This window comes from Cannabis sativa, chromosome 3, assembly GCF_029168945.1.
Source record: "Cannabis sativa cultivar Pink pepper isolate KNU-18-1 chromosome 3, ASM2916894v1, whole genome shotgun sequence".
Classification (NCBI taxonomy): Eukaryota; Viridiplantae; Streptophyta; class Magnoliopsida; order Rosales; family Cannabaceae; genus Cannabis; species Cannabis sativa.
In genome coordinates this window covers 6266396-6278879 of record NC_083603.1, presented here as the reverse complement: position 1 = coordinate 6278879, position 12484 = coordinate 6266396, and the positions used below count along the sequence as shown (strand labels likewise).

At 32.0% G+C, this 12484-nt stretch overlaps 2 protein-coding genes and 1 pseudogene across 3 annotated transcripts; 1 reads left to right on the top strand and 2 right to left on the bottom strand.

Annotated features, from left to right (window-relative positions):
- Window positions 1-1326: 1326 nt before the first annotated feature.
- Window positions 1327-4165, bottom strand: LOC115709890 (putative pentatricopeptide repeat-containing protein At3g13770, mitochondrial). Its single transcript, XM_030638136.2, has 2 exons — window positions 3648-4165; window positions 1327-3171 (listed from the first exon to the last, which is right to left on the bottom strand). Exons 1-2 carry the CDS (start codon window positions 4084-4086, stop codon window positions 1727-1729), a joined length of 1884 nt encoding a protein of 627 aa, XP_030493996.2. The 5' UTR covers window positions 4087-4165; the 3' UTR covers window positions 1327-1726.
- A 1016-nt stretch (window positions 4166-5181) lies between these two features.
- On the bottom strand, window positions 5182-12242 carry LOC115709894 (protein N-terminal glutamine amidohydrolase-like). Of its 2 annotated transcripts, none has more exons than XM_061111580.1 (6): window positions 12050-12242; window positions 7394-7499; window positions 6597-6674; window positions 6335-6465; window positions 6017-6141; window positions 5182-5539 (listed from the first exon to the last, which is right to left on the bottom strand). In XM_061111580.1, exons 1-6 carry the CDS (start codon window positions 12118-12120, stop codon window positions 5382-5384), a joined length of 669 nt encoding a protein of 222 aa, XP_060967563.1. In that variant the 5' UTR covers window positions 12121-12242; the 3' UTR covers window positions 5182-5381. The 2 variants fall into 2 exon arrangements, with proteins under 2 accessions (XP_060967563.1, XP_030494002.2); XM_030638142.2 differs by lacking the exon at window positions 12050-12242 and adding an exon at window positions 7822-8015.
- LOC115711858 (U2 spliceosomal RNA) lies at window positions 6709-6865 on the top strand (annotated as a pseudogene).
- Window positions 12243-12484: the final 242 nt, after the last annotated feature.

Genomic DNA, 12484 nt, shown 5'->3' with positions numbered 1-12484 from the left:
CAAATACAATAAACGTAGCCAGATTTATTATAACACCTCTAGATCGAGTTATTATTAAATTTTATTTTGATTAAAAAAAAACAGTTCAAGGTACTATTTAGTACTATTTTAGAAAATACATGGTTCAATTTATCATTTACCAAAACAGAGAGTCAAGTTAGAAATTTTTACAAATCACGGGGTCCAAAATAATGTTTGAACCATCCCCAACACACCACTTGGGCTACAAATTACGCCACATGTAACTTTTGTTACAAAGGAAAATTTGATTTCCTATACTTACATATACCTAATATTTTATCCCTAAACTAATACATATCACTATTGAAAATATATGATCACTTTATCTAAAACTCAAAAATACCCCTCTCAAATTTCCCATACTTTTTTTTAGTACAAAAACATAAACAAAAAAATAAAAAAATTGATAGTCCGATGGGGTCCGATGGTGGTCCAATAGTCACCTGATGCTACTTTTGTATGTACATAAACATAAAAAAAAAAAAAAAAAAAAAAATGGTAGCAGATCTGGTCCGATGGTGATCCGATGGTCACCTGTTGCTATTTTTTTTTTATGTATAAAAACATAAAAAAAAAAAGAAAAATAGTAGCAGATATGGTCCGATGGGTGGTCCGATGGGCGGCCCAATGGGTTGTCCGATGGGTGGTTTGATGGGTGTCCGATGTGGGGTCCGATTGTGTAAATGGGGGTGATGTAAATGGGGGGTATTTTAGGGATATCATAAAAGTTATCATATCCTACAAATATTAGTTATTATTTGTTTAGGAAAAAAAAAATAACCAAATATAAGCATAAAAAATCAAATTTCCCTTACCAAATAGCTATTTTACATAATTTGGCACAAATAAGTATTTGAACAAATGGGTAAAGGATATTAGTGGTGTCTAATATTATATGGCTATTAGTGTAATTTAAAATTAAATATTATATATTTTAATTTAATAATAATTAAAAAAAAAATGTTAACTACTTATAAAGTGTCACTCTACTATGTTGGTGCTACTCTAGACAACACTAGTACCTAATAGCAACGATATTATTATTTTTTTATAGAAAAAGAGATTATTATTGTGGTCCTTTCATTATGGAAGTTCATTAACGTTCCTTTAGGAACATCTAATATAAGTTCATTACTAAATTTTTTTATCGAAAGAAAATGTAAAAAAGTTCATTACTAAGTTTAATTAAACTAATTAAAAAAGTAATATAAAGTAATAGTATATGTCTATATGATTTTCAATAGTAAAAAAAAAAAGGCCCTTGATTTGTTATAAACGAATTTGTAATGCCAAAACAATACAAAATTAACAAAAACATCTTCAATAAAATGTCAAATATGTATGAACAAAAATTCTTCTTTGAAGACATCACTATAAAAACATGTATATGCAAATTAACTTGTTCAAACAAAAAACTAATCTCAACACAAAAATATTAACTAAAACCTCAATAACTAAACTATTCTATGTATAACATGTTACATTATTTTGTAAAATTGTAGAGTTATCAAGTAAATCAACATCAAAGTACCATCTTTTATGTTCCCATGTTTTTCACTATCAAATTTTTCACTTTGTGATCCATGAACATGTTAGGATTAATCAAATGACTTGGCTTTTTTGTCCACATCAGTTCCTTTTCATGCCATATATGTTAGATCAGTTCTTCATATTTACAAATCAGGTGAAAAAATTCAACCAAATCTCACCAGTAGTCTCCACATGAGCAGATTCCATCAACAATTCGATGGAATCGAGTTTTATCCCTTAGAGACACTTCTCTTCCATAAACTTTCGAGAAAATCTTCGCAAAATTATGGCAATCAACACAAATTCGAAGATTTTTAATAACACGAATAGACGATCCTTCTGAAGTTGTAATCAAACCAAAAGCCAGTGCAAGTTTTTCACTATGGTTTAGGAGAATCTTCTCCTTTTGCTCCTCATCCACATCAAATAAGACACAGCTTAAGTCTGGAACATAACCAACTTCCTTAAACTTCACAAATAATTCCTTTAGCTTCGTTCTAACCTCTTCTCGTCTTGGATGGGAACGATCACTTGCATGAAACGTATGAAGAATTTGATCGATTTCAATCCAACTTCTTCCCGGTTCCTTTACCACAACCTTTTCTTTCATAAACTCCCTAATGGTTCTTACATCTTCCCATCTCCCAACAGAAGCATATAAATTAGAAAGAATGACATAATTCCCTGCATTTTCAGGCTCGATTTCTAGAAGCCGTTTCCCTGCGAATTCACCAACGTCAACATTGGAATGAACTCTACAAGCACCTAAAAGAGAACCCCATATAGCAGCTGTTGCCTTGAAAGGCATTTTATTTATGAAGTCAAAAGCCTCATCTACTCGGCCAGAACGACCGAGCAAATCAACAACGCAACCATAATGCACCATCTCGGGTTTAGTTCCATATTTTCCTTCTGTCATCTCATTAAAGATTTCAAGCCCTTTATCTTCCATCCCTCCATGGCTGCAACCCGATAAAACAGCCAAAAAAGTGACCGAATTAGGCTTCACCTTGTTTTCTAAGTTCATTAAGTCGAAAAGCTCTACTACTTCTCTTCCCATTCCATGTTTACTATATCCTACAATCATGGCATTCCAAGAGATGACAGTTCTCTCAATCATACTATCGAAAATCCTTCTCGAATAAGTGAGCTTTCCACATTTTGAATACATATCAATCAAAGAATTTTGAAGAACAACATATGAAGGCAGTTTAAACCGAAGGGTACGGTTATGAACTTGCTTACCGAGATCCAGTGCAGCAAGTCCAGATAACGCGGTTAACAGACTAGCATAAGTAACATAGTTGGGAACCATTCCTTCATTTTGTAACCGACGAAATAATTCCAATGCCTCTTCATCAAAACCCAGTTGTGCATAGCCAGAGAGTATTGCAGTACAAGAGACAACATCCCTTTCTGGCAAGCATTCGAAAACTCCTCGAGCTTCATGAATCCTACCAACTTTGGCATACATGTCGAGCAGCGAGCTTCCAACAAATATATGCGACTCGAAATTTCTTTTCAACACAAAAGAATGGATTTGCCTTCCTAAGTAAAATCCCTCAGGACCAATACATGAAGTTAGAACAGTTGCAAAAGTGAACTCATTTGGTTCTGTACCTGCAAAGTTTACATGGAAAAATGCAAAGGCTTAGTCCAAATAAAAACTAGAATGAATAGGATTAATAGACTTTTAACCCCCTGAATTAATTTTTGGTAAAAAAATTCCCCTATAACTAAGACAATAATGGCAAATTTTTCTATTCGGTTGCATTTCGTTCATTTTTGCAAACAATTTTCTAATGTAAGTAAGACTGATATAAGGCTAATTCTAGAATCCAGGCCAAAAATAATTGCATAGATATTACTCTAACAATAAAATATGGAATTGTGTATCTGAAATTTTAGAGTTAAAGTTTCAATGTTTAAGGTTATTGTACTTGGTTCGATAAATAATCTCGAAAATTGCAATTATTTCCATGTAATTCAGATGCAAAACCTACAAGTGTCATAGTTGGGGGAGTAAAAATTCAATTATTCTAATAATTAAATAAGCAAATAAATAAATAAACAATATAAAATAGTAAAAACTATACCTGATCTTAACATCTGAATGAAAAGATTCAATGCTTCAGAGGTATGACCCCTTTGAGAATAAGCAGAAATCATAGCAGTCCAAGACACCACATTTCTAAGAGTCATTTCATCGAGCACTTTCCGTGCATCAGCAAGAAAATCACATTTGGTGTAGAACACAATCAATCGAGTCCACAAGTAGAGTGGAGGATGATAACAAGTTTTGGTGATGTGGGCATGAACCCTTTGGCCTTCTCTAACAGCCCTTTGGCTTACACACTCATTCAATACGGTGTCGTATTCTTGGAACTCAACTTGAAGACCCTGAACCGCCATTTCCAACAGAGCTTCCTTCAGTCGACCGTTGGAGCATAATGTTTTCAAAAATGTTGAGTTTGGCGCCAATGATGATAGAAATGACCGTTGGTGTTGGTTAGTGCTCAACGGAAAATATCTCATGATTTTTCAGCAATATCAATTTTGAAAAATCACAAAGCAAAAACTATTTTACTAAATAACAATGTGGTTTAAGCTTTAATAATAAACTAGTATGTCAAATAAAATGTAGGATAAAATAAAAAAATAATAATAATAATAATGCATAAGTAAATATTATTTAAAAGAGCATGGTACTAATGGTGCTTAACACCTTCTAAACGTGTCATTTTGCGATTGTTTAGCAATACTCTCTAAAAGTTAATATGGAACTCAATACTTAATTACACCAATAGCAATATTAACACGTAAGAAGATGCTAGGCACTACTGGTGCCTTTTAGCATTTCTTTATTTAAGAAGAGAGCATTACTATTAGGCGCCAGTGATGTCTAATACTTCTAGATATTTCATTTTACGATTAGTTAGCAATACTCTTTAAAATTTATTTAATTGGATCAATAACGATATTAACACATAGGAGGGTGCTAAGCGATACTAGTACCTTTTAGCATCTCTTTAAAAAAAATATTACTATTAGACACCAGTATAAACTTGATACTTAATAGCACAAATAATAATATGACCATTTTAAGTGTTAAGCATATCTTTTAGTATTTCTTTAAGAATATCATATTAGTATAAATAAAAGCATTGTTTGTTTCAAGATCAAAAGTTAGTTCACTTTTTTTTTCCAATATTCTATAAGAAATTTTTAACTCATCAAATTTTATATTTTTATTTGTTGTTGAGACATTTCCAAAAGTCAATATTTGGATAGCTCATTTTTTTAGATACTAGAACCAACACTGGTCTTAGGTCTTACACCAATAACACTTTGTTTGTACCTATCATTTCTCTCTCACACTTTTTAGTTAAGAATTTTTTACGAGGCAATTGATTTTTGGGGATCAAGAGAAAAAATTATACTAAGTTGTAGAGTATTGCCATTAGACACCATAATAACCGCAGTGGCAATATAAGACCAAGGCAAAGTCAGAAATAAAATTTATGTGGGACGATTATCTATTTTTATATTTCAATAATCACATAAGGTGTAGACATAATTATATAAACCAAGAGACATTTCATTTTAATTAGTAGTATAACTTAACAGTGGTGAGTAGTAACAAACAATTCATTTCATTTCATATGTATTGTTTTAAATTCTGAAGACATTTTACAGAAAATGGTAGTTCAAGCCAACAAACAATCCAAATTTGATGCTGCAGAATCGAACTCGAAACATATTATCTTACAAAAGAAAAGAATAAAGCTCTATGCAAGTCCAGTTGATGCAAGAGTTGTGAGATGATAAGATCATGAAATATGAGAAAAGAATTCTTCCAACTGATTCTCACCAATAACCACTCCAAGTTTCTCAGTGAAAACAGCACCCACCGAATCAGCTTCAACAGTTTTCAACGCGTCGGAAAGGTGGATTTCCATGTATTCATTAAAATTGTTCACAGTTCCATCTGCACAAGCCAATATAATTTGAATCGAAAGCCATTTAAGTCAGAAAAGCTAACCTAAGAAAGAAGAACACTAATTTAGTATGGTTGTTGAAATCGGTTTTAGTTAACAATTCAATTGGGCATTCCATCCAAATCCATAATAAGAAAAGGTGCCTTCTAATTTCTGATTGAAGAAAGGAACAATTGGGTGGTAGAAGAATGATTCTCTCCAAGTTGAATGATGAAAATATATGTACATACATAGCAAATCAAGAAGATTATATGCTTCATTTTTCATTTTTTATCACATCATAATCAGCAAATATTAGGATTTAGTTTACAGTCTAGCTGAAGTGACTGCAACTATTTGCATTAACATTAATCAAGTGCTAAGGAGTTGCACATTATAATATACAACCAATTGGCATGTGATTAGAAATAAAGCTTTGCTTATGTGAAACATGAAAAAGAACAACTTTTAGCTGTTATGGGATTTACCTTGGGCAACAATGGGATCATAAGTAGGGGGATCAGCAGACCAGTTTCCAGCAGAATCTTTCATATGTCTTCTATCTGATGCAAAGTCACCAAGAAATATTGGAGCATGCACAATCCGGAAAAATCTGATGCAAATGGGACAAGCAATGTCTTGACAAAAGCTTTATCTAGTTTCGAATCAAAATGTACTTTTAAATCAATCTTAGAAGTGAAAGTGATGAAACCCCTCTTTCAACAAAGGAAACGGTGCAAAATTGTAAATAGCTACACAGCCATAAAGCGCGGTAATTTCAATAAACAAGGAGTGAAATAAAATACCTTTGATACTCCGAAAAGAGCGAAAATGATGGCCGAACAGTTTCTGAAACATAGGTTGCTAGAGGAGAAGGAGATGGAAGACTAGAGTCTAAATCCCACACTAAGGGAGCAGAATCACCTCCTTTTTTACTCTACTAAGACAAATGAAATTCCAAGATCTTTTAAGTAAACAATTAACAATGCGAAAATTTCAAATGAGATTTATCATGACAAAGTTACATGACTTCCCCAACTATCTAACAGAGGTAAATTATGATCCAACCTGTACACAGATGACATGATAGTCCCATAAAACAGCTCCATCTGCCCTGTTGCTGGCCTTTTGACCCCATAATGGAACCTAAAAAGAAAAAGAAAAGGAATCAACCAGCTTAATTACTACTACACTGTATCTGTTCTTATCAGTTAAATATCTGATATGTGGGCCAATGGTCCACACGATATTAAATTAATTTTTTAAGGGTGAGAGTCCACCACATTAGCTTGCTAATGGGACTCTCAAGCATCGCCCATTGGCTAGGCGCAACCGACTTAAAAAAAACAATTACTACACTATATCTACTCAGTTCTAGTCAAGTCCTGAAATAACACAAGGAACAATCCCAATTTCCCATCCACTTAATATGCACAAAAATTTACAGCTAGTTCATGTTTAGAGAGTGGAATTGGATTAAAACATATAAGAATAAATAAGTTGATCATTTCCAATAACAAATGAAGCAAAAACAAGTTGAGTGAGAAGTTGTGTAATTCATTGGATAAAAAAACAAAAGTAACCCAAATTTTTTCAAGAGAATTAAGATTTAGGTGGTTGAACTAATCTTTCCAATACTCACTAATTTCATAACAAAATAACATGATAAGCAAATGTCAGGAGAAATCTAAAACAGTTGTAATTGTTCATCACTTCTATGTGCATTTGACTACAAATAAACTCATGGATAATACTTCAATCCTTAAAGCAATGATAAAATCAAGATTCAGACTCAATCTTAACTTAGATAAAAATATGAAGAAGAAAATAAGATTACTTATCAATCAAAAATTAGAAATACATGCCTGTTTCTTCTCATTGGAGATGAAAACAACAAAAAGATCAGAGCCATCTGCCTCTGCTATCCCATCTTTACTCAATTTCTTGCAAAGCAAGTATACATTCTCCTCACTACAAACAAAAAATCAAAAAAACATAAGAAAAAGAACACCAGCCATAAATTGTAACAATAAAACAAATCTGATCAAATCAAACCAAATCCCATGAATTTAATTATTATTATTATTATTATTATTATTATTATTATTATTATTTCCCCCTTGACATATGAGAGAGAGTACATCATAAATGGCATAAAGGTTAATTTAGAGAAATACCCATTATCAGAATTCAGAAATGGCATAAAGGTTGATGGAAGTATGAATTGGTATGCATAAATGTAGAGATTTACAGTTAAAAATTGAAAGATGATGAGAGAGAGAATTAAAAGTACCAGTAAAAGGGTGTGTGTTGGCACTGAGAAATGTCGAAAGAAGCGTTTGATTCCAGAGCTGAAGTCGCCATCTTCTTCTTCTTCTTCTTCTTCTTCTTCTTCGTCAGAAACTTGAAAACCAAAAACCCATATATGTAAAGGCTTCTATTATACTCTGCCTTGTTTACTTAAAATAATGATCTCTTTTCTAATTTAATTTATTTTTATTTTTATTTTTATTTTGAGAAATTATGGTGGCGTTTAGTAACACTTTTTTAATCAGTTTTCTGTTTTTAAAAGTGAAAAAGTGAAAATATTTTTAAAAAATATATTCTATAAAACTGTTTTTACTTTTTAATTTTATAATTAGAAATCAAAATTTTAAAAATAAAAAAAATTACTTTCAATATTTTTTTAAACAGTTTTTTTCTTAATCAATCTTTTGGATTACAACCAGACCCGAACCAAAATCCCCTCCTCACGGCCTTGGCGCTGAACCCGGCTTCTGACCTGAATCCGAATCCAACCCCGGATCTTGACCTGACTTAAATAAAATCAAAAAATAAAAATAAAAATGAACTTTACAGAACATACTTTTGTTTTCTGTTTTTAAAATTGAAAAACAAAAGTAGTTACATAACGTATTTTTGTTTTTTAAAAATAATTTTTTTAAAAACAAAAATTTTACTTTTATTTTGTGATTAAAAAATTAAAAAACAAAAGTGTTACCAAACGGCATCTTTATTTATACCTCATAAATTATAATTTATAAATACACCTTAATTTTTTTTAGAAAAATTTAACTAATTTTTAAAAATCATTTTTAATAATTTTTTTCAATTCTTTTTCACATTATTTTCTCTAAATATCAATAGTTATTCTAATTTTATTTTCATATTTTTTTAAATCTATATATATATATATATTAAATAAAATTTCGTATAATACTTTAAATTAAATTTTTGTCTTAATTTTTATTCCACATTTTTTAATTTGTTTTCATATAATCTTTTTATTCTTAATTTTTCCTAAATTATGTTATAAGTATATTCTCTTTTTTTTTTTTTTTTTAAGAATAATCATTGTTATATAAATTGAAATCATTTACAACAACAGAGAAAATAGGATAGAAAATTTCTCCTATCCAACAAATGTCATCATCCAACCCTAAAGTAAATTTAGCAAGCCCATTACTGCTTGATTAGCAGTTCTTTTAACATGGGATACTAAAACACCAGGGAAAAAGGATAAAAGACAACGAACATCGAAAATAAAGTCTGAAAAACTAGATAAGTCACTTGTAGCAGAATTCAAAGCAGTGGAAACTCTCAATGCATCTGTCTCAATATGCGTTATAGATTGTTGTAATTGAGATGCCCAATTGAGAGCATGAAAAAGTGATTTTGCTTCCATCTCATCCGATCGAAAACTGCCTTGAACCACCTTTGAAAAAGCAGCCACAACCATGCCATCATGGTCTCGAATAATAGCTCCAATGCCTAATTTTTCTGTTCCAAATTTGTAGCTGCGTCAACATTAAGTTTGAAGCCATTCAGTGTAGGAGGAGACCATGGAATTTGATGTTGTTGGGCAGAATTAGTTGTTGATTGGTGAAGAATTATCGGGTCTGCAGCAGTTACTGGTTTGGGGGATGTTTTGGCTCAGCTGAAATCATTGTAGAACCCTGTGGTATAGGTTATTATGGAGGTGCTAAGTCGTGATGTCCCACCATGAAACACATTGTTTCTGTTAGTCCAAATACCCCATAACAAACATATGAAGAGCTCAAAGTCCTCTTGAGTATACACCCCTGCAAGATATAGCAGATAGTCTCCCTTATACATTGATTGAGCTTTGTGAAAGTCGATTACAAACTTAGACTCTTTCCAGACTGCCTTAGCATGTTGACACCCGAAAAGCGCATGTCCTATGGACTCCCAACTCGATGTGCAAAGAGAACAAGCAGCTGCATCAATGATTTTCTTCTTAAAAAGAGCAGCAGCAGTGGGAAGAATGTTTTGGAGAACTTTCCAAGCAAAGAGACTAATTTTTGGTGGCAATTTGAGACTCCAAAAATACTTCCACCAATCACGGTTAGCATCTGAAAGTGGAAGAAACGAGTTGATCTTCCAAGGAAGTGGCCAAGTGGAAACCTGATTTCACATTGTAAATTCCATTTGAGGAATGATGTCATATTAGTCTATCATTGTCAGCAAAGAAACTCAATGGGATTGTTAGAATTTTATCAACATCAATTGGCAGAAAAAACTCATTTAACAGATCCAAGTTCCATTCCCGATTGTCTGTGATGAGAGTCGAAACCAGCATGTTTGGAGGGCCACTAAAACTCACTGGTCTGAAGTTGGTTTGGCTGGGTATCCAAGGATCTAAACCAGAAGCAATATGAGAACCATTACCCACTTTAAAACGCAATCCCTTAATGAGCAATTCACGTCCCCAACATATACTTTGCCAAGTGTAGGAAGGAGAATGACCAATGTTAGCATCCAAAAAAAAGGCTGTAGAAAAATATCTATGCTTAAGCAAACGGCTCAACAATGAATCAGGCATATCAAAAATCCGCCAAGCTTGCTTAGCCAAGAGCGCTTGATTAAAATGTACAAATGAACGGAAACCCATACCTCCTTCATGCATAGACTTGCATAATGAGTTCCACCGTTTCCAATGAATTTTTGTACCATTTTGATTAGTGCCCCACCAAAAATTGGCCATCATACTCTCCAATTAGGTACAAAACTTCTTGGTGAGTTTGAAGCAACTCATAGCATAGGTTGGAATTGATTGTACCACTGCTTTAAGAAGCACTTCTTTCCCTCCAATTAAAAAAAAAAAATCATTCCAAGAGTGAAGGAGTTTCCAAACTTTTTCTTTGATACTACTAAACAACTCCTGTTTATCCCTTCCTGAATAAGAGGGCAACCCCAAATATCTCTCATGACAATCCGTGATGGGCATATGAAGTGTTTGAGCAAAAAAGTTTTGAGTGACAACAGATTTATTGGGAGAGAAAGACATCACCGATTTATCATTATTGAGAACTTGTCCCGAGGCTTTGTGATACACGTCAAGAGCTTGTTTGATGGCTAAAGCATATTGATTTGTGGCTTGACAAAATAAGAGACTATCGTCAGCGAAGAGAAAGTGTGAGACCGATGGAGCACTACGCGTGATACATAGCCCTTTCAAATTCCTTTCAGATTCTTCATTATAAGTATATTCTCTAACGATATGAGAATGAAGAATTAAAAAAAATAGTATAAATTAAAAATATAAATTTTATATAAAATGAAAATTATTAACAATTAAATTTACGAGATGGAAATAAAAGTTTCTTTTTATCAATTCGAAATAAAAAGATAAATATATCCTTAGTAAAAAATAATTTTATTATAATAATTTAATCAATTTGATTTTTTTTCCAATATATAAACAAAATAAAATAATTGTGATTTTTTTAAAATAAAAAAAAATAATATGTTGACTATATATTCTCTCATATTGGCTACTAGGATTGATTGAGTCCTTTTGTATCTCATTTCATATTGTGTAAAAGAGTTTTTTTTTCTTTTTTTTTTTTTTGTTTAGAGGTTAGATTGTTCAGCTATACCTCTGATGTTTTAATCTTTTTGTAATTGTCTTTAATCTTCAAACAATTCTACAAAGGAGGAGAACAAAGTGCAAGCCTACGGGAGAAAATAGTTCAATATTATTTCGGGAGGAAGCAAACACACTTCAAGCAGATCGAAAAAAGTTCATACTCTTGAAGATTCAACAAAGTTCATTTGTCAATGTGAAATACATCGAAGGAGTTTTGCCAAAAAGAAAAAGTCAAGTGTATAACAATTGAAACATACGAGATTTAGCCGCAAATTTTCTCATTATGAACATAATCACAATATCGTTACACTATCAAAACTAATACAATTCAAACTAAATTAACCATACAAAAACAAAACGAACTGTACTAGTCTTACAAAACCAAAATTGACCATACCGGCCACAGACACCAAGACGAAAATATACCATTAGGAACAAACTTCAGATTCTCACCTTGAGGTTAGCATCAAGTCATGCAGACCAAACAAAAAGTGTGAGTGAGTGACTATCTCAGGCAAGATGACTGAGAAGGCCATTTGCAATTATGTTTCTACTTTCATTGCACAGTACTTGTGGATCACTTCCTTCTATGGACTTATGAATAATGACTTTAACAGAGAATTAAAAGTACCAGTAAAAGGGTGTGTGTTGGCACTGAGAAATGTCGAAAGAAGCGTTTGATTCCAGAGTTGAAGTCGCCATCTTCTTCTTCTTCTTCTTCTTCTTCGTCAGAAACTTGAAAACCAAAAACCCATATATGTAATGTAAAGGCTTCTATTATACTCTGCCATGTTTACTTAAAATAATGATCTCTTTTCTAATTTAATTTATTTTTATTTTGAGAAATTTTATTAAAAAATTCTACAATGCACCTCTCTAAAATAATTTTTTAGTAAAATTTTTTCTCATGGTTATAGTTATTTAAGACATCCTGCAAAATTTTAAGAAATTTAGAAAAATTTAACAAGCTGAAAACTATGTTCAAACAGTGTGTTGCACGCGTGACTAATTTATTTTATACGCGTGTAAAATAGACTGTATGAACATTATTTTCTATATTGTAAAT